The sequence below is a fragment of the Nerophis ophidion genome, linkage group LG01, assembly GCF_033978795.1.
Source record: "Nerophis ophidion isolate RoL-2023_Sa linkage group LG01, RoL_Noph_v1.0, whole genome shotgun sequence".
NCBI lineage: Eukaryota > Metazoa > Chordata > Actinopteri > Syngnathiformes > Syngnathidae > Nerophis > Nerophis ophidion.
In genome coordinates this window covers 48,797,878-48,816,206 of record NC_084611.1, presented here as the reverse complement: position 1 = coordinate 48,816,206, position 18,329 = coordinate 48,797,878, and the positions used below count along the sequence as shown (strand labels likewise).

General features: G+C 38.7%; 1 protein-coding gene across 6 annotated transcripts in view; it reads right to left on the bottom strand.

The window, feature by feature from the left end:
• clockb (clock circadian regulator b) overlaps positions 1 to 18,329 on the bottom strand; it is a 77,629-nt gene that overhangs the window by 46,421 nt on the left and 12,879 nt on the right. For 5 of the 6 annotated variants that reach the window (XM_061905635.1, XM_061905651.1, XM_061905659.1 and 2 more), the window contains exons 2-10: positions 15,431 to 15,493; positions 14,997 to 15,132; positions 11,319 to 11,407; positions 7,338 to 7,397; positions 7,112 to 7,260; positions 4,150 to 4,241; positions 3,976 to 4,065; positions 1,664 to 1,784; positions 1,372 to 1,485 (exon numbers count right to left, since the gene is read on the bottom strand). In XM_061905635.1, the coding sequence (XP_061761619.1) occupies positions 1,372 to 1,485; positions 1,664 to 1,784; positions 3,976 to 4,065; positions 4,150 to 4,241; positions 7,112 to 7,260; positions 7,338 to 7,397; positions 11,319 to 11,335 (643 nt within the window). In that variant the 5' untranslated portion in view covers positions 11,336 to 11,407; positions 14,997 to 15,132; positions 15,431 to 15,493. Of the gene's footprint in view, positions 1 to 1,371; positions 1,486 to 1,663; positions 1,785 to 3,975; positions 4,066 to 4,149; positions 4,242 to 7,111; positions 7,261 to 7,337; positions 7,398 to 11,318; positions 11,408 to 14,996; positions 15,133 to 15,426; positions 15,494 to 18,329 lie in introns of all 6 variants that reach the window. The other variant, XM_061905643.1, reaches the window with a different exon arrangement.

Here is an 18,329-nt window from a genome sequence, read left to right as displayed (position 1 = left end):
AAAAAGTAAATACAATGATTTGCAACCCAGCAATATGTTTGGAGGAGAAAATGTGAGGCCTTTAATGCCAGGAACACCATGAATACTGTCAAGCATGGTTGTGGTAGTATTATGCTCTCGGCCTGTTTTGCAGCCTATGGAACTGGTGCTTTACAGAGAGTAAATGGGACAATGAGGGTCACCACTCGGACAATTTGCTCACACATTTGTTGACAAACAGTTTAAAACAACATTTCTCAACAAGCTATTGCAAGTAATTTAGGGATTTCACCATCTACGCTCTGTAATATCATCAAAAGGTTAAGAGAATCTGGAGAAAGCACTGCATGTAAGCGGCAATGCCCGTGACCTTGGATCCCTCAGGCGCTACTGCATCAAAAAGTGACATCAGTGTGTTAAGGATATCACAACATGGGCTCAGGAACACTTCAGAAAACCACTGTCAGAAATTACAGTTGGTCACTACATCTGTAAGTGCAAGTTAAAACGCTACTATGCAAAGCCAAAGCCATTTATCAACAACACCCAGTAAAGCTGCCGGCTTCGCTGGGCCCAAGCTCATCTAAGATGGACTGATGCCAAGTGGAAAAGTGTTCTGTGGTCTGACGAGTCTACATTTCAAATTGTTTTTGTAAACTGTGGACGTTGTGTCCAAAGAGGAAAATAACCATCCGGACTGTTCTAGGTGCAGAGTGTAATAGGCAGCATGTGTGATGGTATGGGGGTGTATTAGTGGCCAAGGCATGGGTAACTTACACATCTGTGAAGGTACCATTAATGGGGAAAGGTACATACAGGTTTTGGAGCAACATATGTTGCCATCCAAGCAACGTTATCATGGACGCCCCTGCTTATTTCAGCACCACAATGCCAAGCCACGTGTTACAACAGCGTGGCTTCATAGTAAGAGTGTAGATATTAGACTGGCCTGCCTGTAGTCCAAACATTGAAAATGTGTGGTGCAATATGAAGGCTAAAATATGAGAAGGGAGACTGTTGAACAACTTAAGCTGTACATCAAGCAAGAATGGGAAATAATTCCACTTCAAAAATGTGTCTCCTCAGTTCCCAAACCTTTACTTAGTGTTGTTAAAAGGAAATGCCATGTAACACACTGGTAAAAATGCCCCTGCGACTACTTTTTAGCAATGTGTTGCTGCCAATAAATTCTAAGTTAATGATTATTTGCAAAACAAAACAAAAGTTTTTCAGTGTGAACATGAAATATCTTGTCTTTTCAGTCTATTCAATTGAATATAAGTTGAGAAGGATTTGCAAATCATTGTATTCTCTTTATATTTACCATTTACACAACATGAGAACTTCACTGCTTTTGGGTTTTCTAGTAGAGACATTAAAAAAGTGTCCTACCGTTGTTGAGCGACTTGAAGTTGCCAATGAAGCTCACATATTCATAGATTGGAGATTCTTTCGGGTCGATGGACCCTCGCAGCATGTGACAACAGAATTCCATGTAGTTTTTACCTAGTGGGGAACATGTGGTTTGTATTAACTATATTACTTCACAGAAATAACTCTCATATCCTTACTGACGTTTAAGCAAAAAAAAAAAAGTTATGGAAATTGTTCATCCACAATGAGTAAAATTCTTAGTCGTGAAAACTGCCATGTTGCATACAAACAGACATCTTGTCTTACTAACTCTTTAAATAATCGGACGTGACGCTCTCCAGGTCGTTGGGGTGTGTCGACAGGGCTTTGTACACGTCTGAGTGTTCACCAACTGGCAGGAAATTTAGCAGGTTCTGGTCCACCAAGTCCGCCTGGAAATGAAACAAAAAAAAAGATGGGAATGTTCCAGCAATACAACAAACTTTCACATGTTCCCTGTCAATTCGTCAGCTGAGCAAATGTTGACATTCCCCGCTAGCTAGTAGTCTTTGGCACAGCTTGTACTTGTTGCTGATGGACGAGACTCCAATTAGAAAATAATAAAAGACCCAGTGCACGCAAGAAGTGTTTTAAAGAGTGTGGGGGGACAAAGTGGAGAGATAAAGCGACCAAAGTTTCCTTATGGCCGAGTAATTGACTTTGGGAGGTCGAGTCCACGGTCACAACCTATTGTGATCGAGGGTGTCGAGGTACAGACCGTGGACTCATTCAAGTACCTTGGGGTTTGGGTGGACAATAAGCTGGACTGGACTGTTAACAGGGACCACCTGTACAAGAAAGGACAGAGCAGGCTGTACTTCCTCAGGAGGCTGCGCTCCTTCAACATTTGTAGAAAACTCCTGTGGATGTACTACAAGTCTGTGGTTGCCAGTGTTCTGTTCAACATGGTAGTGTGCTGGGGGGGCAGTACATCCAAGAAGGACAGCTCCAGACTAGAGAAACTGATCAGGCGGGCCGGTTCTACAATCTGAATGAAACTGGACTCACTGGTGACGGTGGCAGAGAAGAGGACTGTGGACAAACTAGTGAGCATCCTGGATGATGCCAGTCACCCTCTGCATAGCGTTATCAGTAGCCAGAGGAGCCTCTTCAGTGCTAGACTGCTTCATCCCAAGTGCAGGACTAATAGACTCAGAAACTCCTTTGTCCCACACGCCATTAGACTGTACAACTCTTCTCTGGAGATGGGGACGGGGGGTACTAGGATGACGGGGGATGCAAAACAATAACAGTGCAATACTTTTCATAACATGGTCACTACTGCCTAGTTTCTCTTGTTATATTCTAATTTTACTGTTATATTTGTATTCCCATTGTTGCTTTTTATTTTTATTCTAATTGTAATATTTTTTCTATTTTGTTTCCATTTAAACCCCCATTATTTACATTTTACTTTTTAAATTGATCCCAACTCTGTACACTGCTGCTGGAATTTTAATTTTCCTAAAGGAACTCTCCTGAAGGAATCAATAAAGTACTTTCTATCTAATAACTGGTAATAACTAGAAAGAAAAAAACAGGGGTGTAGAAAGCTGCAATCCTTGCAAAATACAGCAAAATGATATAATGTAACAAGAAACAGATATGTTGATAGTAATCTCGCCTTTAAATATAGTGGAACCTCGATGTAGAGACTTTTACATGGAGTCAAATGTGTCTCCGTGTGCGCACCATGTCTCTGTGTACATGACGCTTCATTCCTTCATTTTGTGTCACGCCCGCAGGCAAAAAGTAGAGCACAGCATTTTTGGGGAAGCAGAGCCCTCCTTGTCGCTCGCTGCAATCACTTGTCACTGCTTTTCACTTTTTTAAATGTTTATAATTGTACCACTAGGGTTCTTAAAGTTAAGGATTTTTGTAAATTGATGATCGTTTGTGATGGTACCAAAATGACTTCTGCGTGTGTTAACAGAGCATTGCATACAGGACAGTTAAGCTTGTCGTCGTTTTTGTTTGGGCTTGTTAATAAAGATAAAGTTAATCCATTACCGCAGCCCTTTGAGATACTTGTGATTTAGAGATATATAAATAAACATTGATTGATTGATTGATACCTCCTTGTTATGTTTGTTTGATATACAGTACTATGAAGCGCTTTATATTGTGTTCAAAGTGTACAAAGTTTCACTAAAATATGGACTTTCGTTGAAGCTAAAACCATCCCATCCATCCATTTTCTACCGTTTATTCCCTTAGGGGTTGCGGGGGGCGCTGGTGCCTATCTCAGCTACAATCGGCCGGAAGGCGGAGTACACCCTGGACAATGTCTTTGGAGGTGGGAGGAAGCCGGAGTACCCGGAGGGAACCCATTGTTCATATATACATTGTTTCATATGGAAAAATTTGCCTCACTATACAAACCTTTTTGAATTACGAACCGATTAAATTCGTAAATCGAGCTTCCACTATATCTCTATACATTTATTTTAGCCTCTTAAAAAATGTGTGTGTCATTGTACGATGACGTCATATTGACAATGCCAGGCCCCCACATAGATTGCCATTCTGTGGGAAACGCTGACCCGCCATTGCTAAAGAGTGAATGTATGAGTGAATACTCACAGGAAGATGTTCCAGTAATGAGGTAACACTCTCTGACACGTAAAGGATGTTCCCATCAGTCATTATTGCTATGAAGAAGCCGTCCAAAGCCTGATCATGTCATAGAAAAAACACACCGTGTCCTGTCAATCCGATAAATGTATTGAAAATATGAATAAAGTTAAGATATCTGACCTCCAACATAAGCTGGGTAAACTCTTCATTGCTAAGAAATGGAGGTTTCCAGTCCTGTCTAATCTCACTGGACTCAGACTGGGCAGCGATTTCTGATGGGGGAGGTAAAAATATACATTTAAGAGAGAAAAACTATTTGAGAGAGGAAACATATTTGGGAGGGGAAACATATTTAGAAGAGGAAACCTATTAAAGAGAGGAAACATTTAACAGAAGAAACATTTGAGAGAGGAAACATATTTGAGACAAGTAACATATTTGAGAGAGGAAACATATTTAGGAGAGGAAATATATTCAAGAGAGGAAACATATTTGAGAGAGGAAACATGTTTAAGAGACGAAACATTTGAGAGAGGAAACATTTAAGAGAGGAAACATTTAACAAAAGGAAACATTTGGGAGGGGAAACATATTTAGGAGAGCAAACATATTTGAGAGAGGAAACATTTAAGAGAGGAAACATATTTGGGAGGGGAAACATATTTAGGAGAGGAAACATTTAACAGAGGAAACATTTGAGAGAGGAAACATATTTGAGACAAGTAACATATTTGAGAGAGGAAACATTTAAGAGAGGAAATATATTTACGAGAGGAAACATATTGGAGAGAGGAAACATTTACAGGTTTTTACAATTGAATAAACACTAAAATCTAAAGTTTGGCTCAGTTATCAAAACTTTACACTCAAGGAGCAAAACTTGGCCCCATATTTGCACCACTGTAAGCACAATGAGTCCATTCACACTTTGTGCAAAACAATACACACCGTGATTTGAAACACTAACACACACGTCTATGCATTAGACACAAAAGTACATCAAGATGTCACTTCCTTGCAATTCTAAAGCACTGACTGTCAAATGACCACACCTATGAGCCAGTTGACTGAACACTACCATCAGGTGTGCAAACACAAGATTGCTTAATTGTAGACACACCAATCAGGTTTAAGCACTATAAAAATGCAGCATGTGAGTTCACCAAGCTTAACCAAAATGGAAGGAAGAGGAAGAGTGAGGATGAGAGGGGGAATCGGAGAAGGAGGAGAAGAAGGATGCAGAGGCCGTGGCCGAGGAAGAGGAAGAGGAAGACCTCAAGCAGAAGTAGGTGAAGCTCAAAGGAGAAGAGGTCCAACTCTTGGCAATGAAATTTGCGCAACTCTTGTGGACCATATTGTGAACCATGGATTGACGCTGAGAGTCCAGCCAGATCTCAGCAGATTCACCATGGCATCTGTCATAAGGGCATTGAGACTGGAAAACAGGTAAAAAAATTACCTGTTTACAGCTTCTTACTGTATGCACCCCATATCAGCACTTTTGATACCCCTTCCTTTGACATTTGACAGTAGGTTACATGTATTTTGTTCTACATAGGAATGAGGATGGAGTACAACGAGGAGGAAGGGCTCCCATTTTCACACCACTGCAGGAGAGGGAGATTGGAATATGGTTTTGGCAAATAATGCCATCAGGCTTGTGAAATCCAGGCCAAAATTATTAAGGACCAAATCATCTTTCAGAATGTGAATCTGGATACGGCATGCACGGCGATTCTTTCCCCGCTGTCTTGCAAATGAATATAACGCCTGTGATGTGGATGAAATTCTCTGGCCAGATCCAGCTAGGAGAAGAGACCAACAGTAGCTATTTATGTGCTGTGTTTTCTTTTTGGGGGGGGTTCTTTTTTTGTACAGGATAAAATGTTATGTTCATGAAAACTGGGAAATGTTTTTTTTTTCGCCATGTTGGCTTGAGTATATGGAAAAAAATAACATTGTCAACAGCATTAGTCTTGTGTCCTGTGTGGTGTCTACAGTAATGCATACAAGTGTTCACCGTGTGTATTGTTTTGCAAAAAGTGTGAGCAGACATTGTGTTTCCAGTTGTGCAAATCCGAGCGATGTTTTGCAAATTCACTGTGTGCTTCACCCATACTACTCTATGCACTTAAAAGCAGAATTAGCCGAAAGTGTTTAAGGTTTTCAACTGCAGAGTGTAACTGGTGCAAACAGAGTTAAGTCATATGCAACGTGTGTATTTCATATGGTAAAAAAATATGGTTTGGATAAGTTAGTGTATAGTTTTTACAAGAGTGGTTTATTTTGCAAAGGAGTTAAGGTGTTTTGCTAATTGGGTACGTGGTTGTGCTATTCGTGTGTTGGGTTTTGCTAAACAAAACAAAACAATCAAAATTGTGTTTATTCAATTGTAAAAAACTGTAAGAGAGGAAACATTTAACAGAGGAAACATTTGAGAGAGGAAACATATTTGGGAGGGGAAACATATTTAGTAGAGCAAACATATTTGAGAGAAAAAACATTTAAGAGAGGAAACATTTAACAGAGGAAACATTTGAGAGAAGAAACATATTTGAGACAGGAAACATATTTAAGAGAGGAAATATATTGAAGAGAGGAAACATATTTGAGAGAGGAAGCACGTTTAAGAGAGGAAACATTTGAGAGAGGAAACATTTAAGAAAGGAAACATTTGAGAGAGGAAACATTTGAGAGAGGAAACATTGAGAGAGGAAACATATTTGAGAGAGGAAACAAATTTAAGAGAGGAAACATATTTGAGCGAGGAAACAAATTTGAGAAAGGAAAAATAGTATATAAGAGAGGAAACATATCTGAGAGAGGAGACCGGGAAAGAGCAGTAAGGAGGAAACACTAATCAAAAAGTAACAAACAAATATCACAAGACTTCGGTCAACAAAATGTATTGCTAGTGCAAGGTAAAGTGTGAGTTACACAGAACAGTAGATACCACTGAAGAAGATAACACAACAAGGTTGTGGTAGTACAACTGAAAAGTAATAGCTGACAACAAACAAATAGCGTCATAAAACGTGATAACACGCCCAGCTTCAAGTTGTATAACGAAAGCAAACAGTGACAAAATGAGTTTTAAACTCTGTCACGGGTGAAGCAGAAACAGGAAGTGAGGCGACCTGACCTTTGTGTTTACACAGAAAGTCGATACTTTTCTGCAGGATGGTGGACTTGTCCATCTTTCTGGTGTTGCCTGGCAACATGGTGCCAAGTTCCTTGATGAGGACATTAAACTGGTCTCGCCGCTTCTTCTCTGACTTGTTACGGGACACGCTGCAATTGAAAGACAGGCATAAGTACACGCTGGTCTTTTTGGGACATTGGCAAACTCCTTTTTCTCTTCTACCTACCGTTTTGCTTTGTCCTTTTCATCTTCTTCCATCAACCCATCAAAGATGCTACAATCATCCCTGGGCCAGAGGAGAAAACACATTCCATTCAGCTTTTCTCGTGTTTGCGGGTGCGTTTACAGTGCAAACACTTGTTGGTGGCTTGAAAGCAGATATGCACTGTTAATAATAGCTAATGCTTGATGCTGGTTAATGACAGAATTGCTACATGCCAGAGGCAGGTTTATTTTTGGGTCACACAAAAAGAGAGCGAGGCAGAGAGAGACGGAATGCGCTGAGCTCGCCAAGGAGGTTACCAGTGCGTTTGTAAAAACCAAGGCGTCATCTCGGGCTGTCAATGACAAATGGAGTCCTTCCATGACTTCAGCACAGGCAAACGTGACTTAAAAAAGGGTTACTTGTGTCAAGGTATTTCAATCTAAAAGGGGTATGGTCTGGTGGATGTCTTCCAGACATGTTAGACGAGGAACATTTGCAAAATTTGACATTTCTGAAAAGGAATAGGACGGAACATAGCTCATTTAATTATACACCCTACTCGTAACTGTTTAACACAGGGATGCCCAAAGCAGGCATGTGATTTGAACTTCATGAATAAGACTGAAAATAAGCCGTGGTCTGGGGGACTAGGAGGTTGCCCGAAGCTCCTGTTTTTTCAACAATTGAACATGCCAAAAAAGATGTTTTATTATTTAAAGGATTAAAAAATGATTATCAGAGTTTACATAAATACATACCCCATTCACCAAAATGAACCACTATGTCTGTTTCAGTCACTATGTTATTTAGTCACTACAATAATTATGTTCACATCCACAGGAACCACATGGGTTAGCCTACTCTATACAGTATTTACAACCTTACTAGTGTTCACTTCACAGCCACAGATGGTTCATCTAGTTATTGACCTTATTTACACAATAATGTGTCTGTTTCAGTCACTATGTTATTTAGTCACTACAATAATTATGTTCACATCCACAGGAACCACATGGGTTGGCCTACTCTATACAGTATTTACAACTTTACTGGTGTTCACTTCACAGCCACAAATGGTACATCTAGTTATTTACATTATTTACATATTACTTTGTCTATTTCAGTCACAATGTTGTGGAGTCACTACAGGAATTGTGTTCACATCCACAGGAACCACATGGGTTAGCATACTCTATTCAGTATTTACAACCTTACATGTCCGCCACAATTATGTGTGTTCTTAAGTGTGTATTCCACATCTTCCATGTCAAGAGCAGTTTTGATTTGGGTTTACATCGTAAACAGGTCCAATTAAGGTTTTATCCAGACGCATACATTTGTCCAAATGTGGCCTAGAAGTAGAAGTAGTTCCCTTCCTGGTTCAATGACCCGCCCTATCTTGCCTCTTAATTGACCCGTCTGTAATGTTTTGCCCTAATTTAACCAATGGTGACTCATCATAGTAAACAACCAACCAATGATGGATGTTCTTTTGCGTAAACCAACCAATCATCATTGATGTTTACCGTATCGTTTGTCCCCTACCCATGGAGTTGCTTCGCCATGTAGCATTTTTTTTTTTTTAAGTTAATCATTTTTAGGTATGGCAAAGACACGGATCAAGATTTTAACACACATTATAGGTCAGGAAGAACGGAAAAACATTTTTTATATTTCTAAAGAGATAAAAAAGACAGATTTCCGACCATATAGAGAAAAATCAAAGTGGCCTGTCGAGCAAATGTTTTACATATTCATAATGACCTCTTTCAAGCTGCACAATCGCCAGAAATGTTCTTGTTAAATCATCAATGCTACCGTTTTTCCTTTTACAGTATTGCACAGTAAAAACAGGTAATGTAGATTTGACAGTAAAAAAGTAGCAGCTCATTCCCCAGAATTTTGCGGTAAAAATAAGAGTGGTACTCTTTTTCAGTGTACTGCTGGGTTGCAATCACGTGACCTCCAGGCGCTTCTGGGTTTCAGGCGATGGCCTGGAGTCACATTAGACTCCTGTTTGTTTATTATTTGCATCGGTGCAAATCATGGCGTATATTAAAAGGTCTAAATGCAAATATGTAAATGATCATGAAAACATCTTTAAAGGAGCCATATGTAATAATGTCATGTCAAGTCATCATTAAATGGCCCTGATATGTCAAAAGGCATTAATAAATCATCTTCTTTTCCAATACCTCTATAAGTGATAACAGTAATTCATGTGCTCATTTCAAAACTAGACTTTCAGCCCCAAAATACTGTTATTGTTTTCATTTTGAAATGAAAACACCGTTTGACCAGTTAGAAAGTCTGTGGTGTGTCACATCCAGGTGGCCATCTTGGTCTGGCTACTGCCACTGGTAAAGTTACTAAACATGTCAGACCTTAGTCCATCTAAAAGTGACCATTCTCAACTTATTTATGACACAGCCAGGAACAAAACCAGGATTTGTAACAGGGATGCCTTTGAAAGATGGAGACCATTGAAGATATTTTCATCTGACGCCAAACTTGCTCATTTCCACCTTGATAGGTAAGTTAGGCATTTACCTTTTCTTATTACTTGTAATAAATGGAAATGGGGCCCTGCGATGAGGTGGCGACTTGTCCAGGGTGTACCCCGCCTTCCGCCCGATTGTAGCTGAGATAGGCGCCAGCGCCCCCCGCGACCCCAAAAGGGAATAAGCGGTAGAAAATGGATGGATGGATAAATGGAAATGGACATTTGGTATGTAAACTATATTGTCCAATGCAGTCTATGATCTTGTCTAACAAAGCTAGTATGTTCCTGCAACCAATGTTGAGTTTTTCCTTGCCCTGATGTGGGATCTGGGCCCAGGATGTGGTCGTGGCTTGTGCAGCCCTTTGAGACACTTGTGATTCAGGGCTATATAAATATACTTTGATTGATTGATTGAATGTTAGGATGCTAGCCCGGTCAATGACACATGGACATACATGCTAACGGGGGGAAATATATGCTAGTTAGCATGTATGTCCATGTGTCATCCAACTGACAGGGCAACATATATTTTAGACAAATACCAGCTATGTGGATAGGTATTGTGTCAGTGCATATTTCCTTCTCAACATGCAGATACGCTGAGGAAATGGGTTCCAACATTAGTCATCATGGCAATGTGAAAGGTATGAAGACAGACAAACCCCATGATAAAATCATTCCTCATATGCATAGTGTGGACCACATGTACCAAGTTATATGGCAATCTAAAAGGTTTGAAACAGTAGCCTATAGTGTAGCCTTGGTAAAATGTCTCTTTAGTTTTGGGTGTACATTAGGCTGCTAAGCATATTTTCAGCAGTATAACCATTGCTAGCATTGGTTGTAGTTGGTTTTATTCCTTGTTTTCTGATAGTACTGACACTAACCATATGATTGTTGTGATATTGTACGCAGGCATGACCTACTTCTTTCTGAAAATAACCTCATTTCTGTGAAAATGGTGTTGGTTATAGATTTTTTATTGACTAAACGCTTGTCTATTCAGCTATTATGGTCCCAGCACCTCAACTCCTAGGAAGAGGCAACCTCAGTCAGGGAGAGGGGGAGGGGACTACAGAATTTGGACCGTGATTGCAGTACCATTTTTGGCCACATTATTACATATGGCTCCTTTAAAATGGGATGAAGTAGAGGTTTACACTCTTGAGGAAAATATTTTTTGAAGGGTTTAAACCAGGGATTTCCAACATGCGGTTCAACGTGTTTCAATCCGGCACGCGAGATGACTTTGCAAAGTATAAAATTGAGCTGCATTTTTAAATTAGAGAAAATCAATGGAATAGGAATCGTGAAAATCTTATCAATTGCCATCGCTGGTGATAAAATAGAGAAAATACTGTGTATTTAAAAGTCAATACAAATACAAAAACATTTCATTCTTGCTGTCTGAGTGCTGACTTGATGGTTGTCTAGGGCATGTACTGTATGGAGACAACTCTTGTGTTATGATCACTGAGGACACACGGCTTGCAACGTACCCTATGCTTGATGTCATGGTGGCTGCTGATCAGGGCTGTGGATGTGGTGACTGGCTCTTTTGGCGTGAGGTAGGCATTTGGAAGTCCACCTTGGAGGGAGGGGTGGGGGAAAAAAATTAAATGGACTGGACAAAAAGGAAACAGAAAGCTTACTTCTGATTCATATTGGACGGAAATGACCTGCAGTCATGAAGAGCTTTTAGTTTCAACGCATTCGAGACAAGAAACAGCAAAAAATAACACAGTTAGCCACTCGTTAGGATTCTTCATTCACCACTCCAAGCAACGTTTGTAAGTTTTACAACATAACTGAAACAATTCTTACTTGTTAAACCGTCCCATGTGTGATGTCTGTCGGAGTGTTCTTGTGCATATTTGTACATGCTATTGTAATTATTCACGCTAGTGTCGTTAGTTTTAGCTAATATGCTAAGACATTTACGAGTGTCCTTGTTAATATTATCAACTTACATTAGCGTTAGTTTTTTTTATTATGATTGTTTTGTTTTCCCGAAATGTCACAGTGGCGATATTGAGTCTGCTTAGCTGATTGGAGAGCTAGCTTCTGCATCGTACGCCCTCGGGGAGCAGAGAAGTAGCGACATGGATAATGTTAGCTGTGGCAGGTGGTGCTAGCGGAGCAGTGCGTGTGGTAATATGAGAGAGAGAAGGTGTCAATCTGGTAACAAATGGATGAATAATTCATTCCTAAGAAAAACAGCAGGGTGTGCATCGTCTGGCGGTGGTTTGGCTTCAAGCGGGAAGATGTTGAACAGACAACCGTAATGTCAAGTATGTGGCAAAAGCGTTGCTGCAAAAAGTAGCACCACTGCTAATTTGTAGCTTCATTTGAAAAGTTACCTGCTTGAGAACTCTGCATGTCAACATCTGCGGCCAGTGCCACACCCAAGAAAACGCCAAAGCAACCAACACTGACCCAATTGACCCTGGCGTCTTCAATTTCCAGATCAACACCGTATTAAAAAAATTGTCAAAAACAGGAGATAACGTCCACAGTAACCTAACCACATAGTGAAGGACAAACACTATTTGATTAACTATTATGCAGCTCATTTTTATTTTACACTTTTTAAAAGATGTTGTGTGACATCATGCACAAAAGTGCACTTTATTTGTTTTAAACTATTGTAGTGGCGTTCTGTACAAAAAGTGCACTTTATTTAGTGTTGTTTTGATAAATCATCTTAGTGACATCATGCACAAAAGTGCAGTCATAGCTTGTTTAAAAATGTCTCTGACAATCTTGCACTTTCTGTTTTGGAAATGACATGAATGTTTGTGCCACTGCTTAATAACTGTATAACAAATACACTTTTGCTAAATTGACTTAGTTGTGATTTCCCTCTCTGCATGAAAGTTTAAAAGTAGCATGAAGAAGAATGTTTTAATGTAGACCAATAGAATCATCATACTGCTGGGATTATATGCATCAAGTGTTCATTCGAGGCTAAGGCAAAATATCCAGATATATATGGTGTATCGTGACATGGCCTAAAAATACCCAGATATTAATAAAAGGCCATATCGCTCAGCCCTAATTAACATTGCTGTATGAATACTTTTGATCTAGCAGATGTGCTCACATTTTCAGTAGACCCATAATAAATTCATAAAAGAAGCAAACTTCATGAATGTTTTTTTTTAGCAACATGTATGTGCTCCAATCACTACATCACAGAAAAAAAAGAGTTGTAGAAATGATTGGAAACTCAAGACAGTCATGACATGATGTTCTTTACAAGTGTATGTACACTTTTGACCACGACTGTGTGTGTGTGTGTGTATATATATATATATATATATATATATATATATATATATATATATATATATATATATATATATATATATATATATATATATATATATATATATATATATTAGGGGTGTAACGGTACGTGTATCTGTATTGAACCGTTTCGGTACGGGGGTTTCGGTTCGGTTCGGAGGTGTAACGAACAAGTACACATGCTAGCAGCGACAGGGCTAGGTCAACATGTATAAGCTAGAGCTGGAAGACCCTCCTGCCTCGTTAACATCTCGTGTTTGGGAACACTTTGGCTGCGCGATACCACAATGGAGGATGGATGTTTGCCGAGATTGTTCAGCAGCTGCTTCTGATAACACGTCAAACATGTGTTGCACCTTTCCTGCTTCCGGCTCCAAGAGTGTCTCCGGACATTCCCCCAGGGCTAATGTATTCTCGGGAGCAAAACCCTTCACTCTACCCGGCAGTGGGTCTCCACAGCTCCGGACTCCAGGGTAAATGAAGAGTCCGTCAATTAGTTGCAAATTGTGGCTTTATTGAGGTCTTACACAAAGCCAATAAAACAAAACACCAGCCACTCCTGCGTTCGACCTCCTCCCTCACCTCACTCGCCCACACACTCACCTCACATGCTGTCACATATTAAAGGGCCACACACACACATATGCTACTCTCATAACACAGTGGTTCTCAACCTTTTTTCAGTGATGTACCCCCTGTGAACATGCTTTTAATTCAAGTACCCCCTAATCAGAGCAAAGCATTTTTGGTTGAAAAAAGGAGATAAAGAAGTAAAATACAGCACTACGTCATCAGTTTCTGATTTATTAAATTGAATAACAGTGCAAAATACTGCTCATTTGTAGTGGTCTTTCTTGAACTATTTGGAAAGAAAGATATAAAAAATAACTAAAAACTTGTTGAAAAATAAACAAATGATTCAATTATAAATAAAGATTTCAGCACATAGAAGTAATCATCAACTTAAAGTGCCCTCTTTGGGGATTGTAATAGAGATACATCTGGATTCATGAACTTCATTATAAACATTTCTTCTCAAAAAAATAAATCTTTAACATCAATATTTATGGAACATGTCTACAAAAAAACGGCGGGCGGTGTTGATGAACGTGGACCCCGACTTAAACAAGTTGAAAAACCTATTGGGGTGTTAGCATTCAGTGGTCAATTGTAAGGAATATGTACTGTACTTTGCAATCTACTAATAAAAGTCTCAATAAATCAATCAAAAAACCACTTTATATGTACAGAGATTTTGTTAAGAAACCATTCTGAGCCTTATCTTATTTAGTTTTTATTTTATACATGTTGACCACATTAACCCTGGCAATGGACCCTGAGTGTATATGTATGTTATGCCATTGTTTACAAATTTGGTAAATAAATAACCAAAACATTTATATTTTGTTGTTTTCTTACTGTACCGAAAATGAACCGAACCGTGACCTCTAAACCTAGTACGTACCGAACCGAAATCTTTGTGTACCGTTACACCCCTAACATATATATATATATATATATATATATATATATATATATATATATATATATATATATATATATATATATATATATATATATATGATATGGAAAAATATGTTATCTCCTAAAATTCAGTGGGTGCGGCTTATATACCAGTGCTCCCTATAGTCTGAAAAATACATTTGGCCAGCAGGTGGTTTTTGTGCTTGTGCATGCATGAAGTTTGGAGAAATTCTAGCAGCAGTAAGCTGAAGTGGTTCAATGTGTCGTGGTGCTTTATCTGACCATCACCACTTGGAGACATTTTTTAGGTTTTAATTACAAAATCTGCTTTACTGGCTACTATTTTTTAAATATTTTGTACATTTCTGCGCAGTGGCACTCACCCCACTGCAGCTCATGCACGGCGTGAGTTTATGTCTTTTCTCAGGGCTTGCTGGAGGAAACGTTTTGGGGTCAGTGCTGATGCCAAAGTCATCAGGGGTCACCAGACCACAGGAAAGCCATGGCGGTCATGGAAACCTAAAGAAGACACACACACAGAAGGTCAGTCCCTGGTCATCATTTATTGGACTATTCAGATGACAGGAAGGGGAATTGCAAAATAAGACTTGTTTCCCTTACTGTACTTTAGTTAGTGAACATTAAATGTGGTTATGAGCGACACACAAGTACAGTACAACTCGATGTACAGTACAGCAGTGGTTAGTCACACTTATAAACAGACTGCTGTCTTGTGAACATATTTTACAGCACAGTGACCCAGTTATGGGAAGAAGAAAAACAAAACAGGATGATTCAGAAATGTCAACTCACTCACTGGAATGCCCTTTTGACGCTGGCGTTACTCAGGCTGTCCTTTTGTGTGTGAGCCACACCTCACCTGCAACACAAGACACCCCTTCAAACACACACACCTTGGAACCTGTCCATCCAAATCCTACACGCCAGACACAAACAAACAAGCTGAAAGTTAAGAAAACAGTAAATTGTGGGAAATGTCAGAGAAAAAGGAGTTATGGTTGAAAACAACTAAAAGAAGGGATTACATTCCTAAATATAAACATCCCCATGAAACTGCAGACTTGTCTTCTTGTGATCTGCATCACTTCAGTCACGTGCATTCACACAGTCAAAATAATTTTCTTCAATATGCGTCATGACAAAAATAGTAATATTTAAAAAATGGATAGATTCTGATTGTCATACTCATACTGACTGGTATACACACATAATAAATACTCACACATAATAAATACTGACTGGTATACACACATAAATACTCACACATAATAAATACTGACTGGTATACACACATAATACATACTGACTGGTACACACACATAATACATCCTGACTTGTACACACACATAATACATACTGACTAGTATGCACACAATAGTAAATACTGACTAGTATACACACATAGTAAATACTGACTGGTATACACACATAATAAATACTGACTAGAAACACACATAATAAATTCTGACTAGTATACACACATAATAAATACTGACTGGTATATACAAAATAAATACTGACGGTATACACACATAATGAAGTTAAGTGAATTATATTTATATAGCGCTTTTTCTCTAGTGACTCAAAGCGCTTTACATAGTGAAACCCAATATCTAATTTTTACATTTAAAGAAGTGTGGGTGGCACTGGGAGCAGGTGGGTAAAGTGTATTGCCCAAGGACACGACGGCAGTGACAAGGATGGCAGAAACGGGGCTTGATCATGCAACCCTCAAGTTGCTGGCACAGTCGCTCTACCAACCGAGCTATAGCGCTATACCAACCTATATAATAAATACTGACTGGTATACACACATAAGAAATACTGACTGGTATACATATAATACATACTGACTGGTATACACACATAATACATACTGACTGGTATACACATAACACATACTGACTGGTATACATATAATACATATTGACTGGTATACACACATAATAAATACCGACTGGTATACACACATAATAAATACTGACTGGTATACACACATAATAAATACTGACTGGTATACACATAATAAATACTGTCTGGTATACACACATACTAAATACTAACTGTTATACACACATAATAAATACTGACTGGTATTATCACATAATAAATACTGACTGGTATACACACATAATACATGCTGATTGGTATACACACAATAGATACTGACTGGTATACACACATATTCAATACTGACTGGTATACACAAGCTATGGAGATGATATCAGTAAAAAAAATAATTTAGTTGAGATAATAATGAGTCATATAATGGAATATGGCATCCATTATTTAAATGTGTTTAACAATTAAATGAAGCTAAAAAATTACTTATCTCTAATAATGGACACAACGTGTTGTCAAGTTTATGAGATGTGATGAAAGTGTAAGTCACCGTCACACTATTCATCTTTGTATTGTTTTGGTTGTGATGACAAGGTAAATGAGGGAGTTTTAATCACTGTTATGTTGGAATTGTTATTAATATTCATACTGTTGTTCCGAGATCTGAGAAGATCGGGCGTGCTCAGGGTAGTATGACCATATGTCGTCATACTGTTGTTGAAATTTTTTTTTTTTTTTGACTACTTTGGATTGTTTTGTGTCATGTTTGTGTGTCCTCTCAGTTACTCTGTTGATTGCCATTCTGGATGTTGCTTGTTTGGAATTGGAATCGTACTATTAATGTAATAATGTGTATTACTTTGTTGGACTGATTAAACATTTTGAAAAAATACTTGTTGGTCACAAAAAACGTTATTATGGCTCTACTGAAAATGTGAGCAAATGTGCTGGGTCAAACGTATACATACAGCAATGTTAATATTTGCTTACATTTCCCTTGGCAAGTTTCACTGCAATAAGGCGCTTATTATAACTCAAGACAGCCATGACATTATGTTCTTCACAAGTGTATATAAACTTTTGACCACCACTGTACCCCAAAAGCAGTGAAGTTGTCACGTTGTGTAAATGGTAAATAAAAAGTGAATACAATGATTTGCAAATCCTTTTAAAATTATATTCAATTGAATAGACTGCAAAGACAAGATATTTCATGTTCACACTGATAAACTTTGTTATTTTTTGCAAATATTAGCTAATTTGGAATTTGATGCCTGTAACATGTTTCAAAAAAGCTGGCACAAGTGGCAAAAAAGAGTGAAAAAGTTGAGGAATGCTCATCAAAAGTTATTTGGACCATCCCGCAGGTGAACAGGCTAATTGGGAACAGGTGGGTGCCATTATTGGCTAAAAAATCAGCTTCCATGAAATGCTTACTCACCATTAATGCTGAAAGGTACATAGAGCTTTTAGAACAACATGTGTTGCCATCCAAGCAACGTTATCATGGACGCCCCTGCTTATTTCAGCAAGATGATGCCAAGCCACGTGTTACAACAGCGTGGCTTCATAGTAAAATAGCGCGGGTACTAGACTGGCCTGCCTGCCATGGGAAAGAATTCCACTTCAAAAATGTGTCTCCTCAGTTCCCAAAACTTTACTGAGTGCTGTTAAAATGAAAGGCCATGTAACACACTGGTAAAAATGCCTTTTTTGCAATGTGTTGCTGCCATTCAATTCTAAGTTCATGATTATTTGCAAAAAATAAAGAAAATAATGGCCTGTATATATATATACACATGTAACACACTGGTAAAAATGCCTTTTTTGCAATGTGTTGCTGCCATTCAATT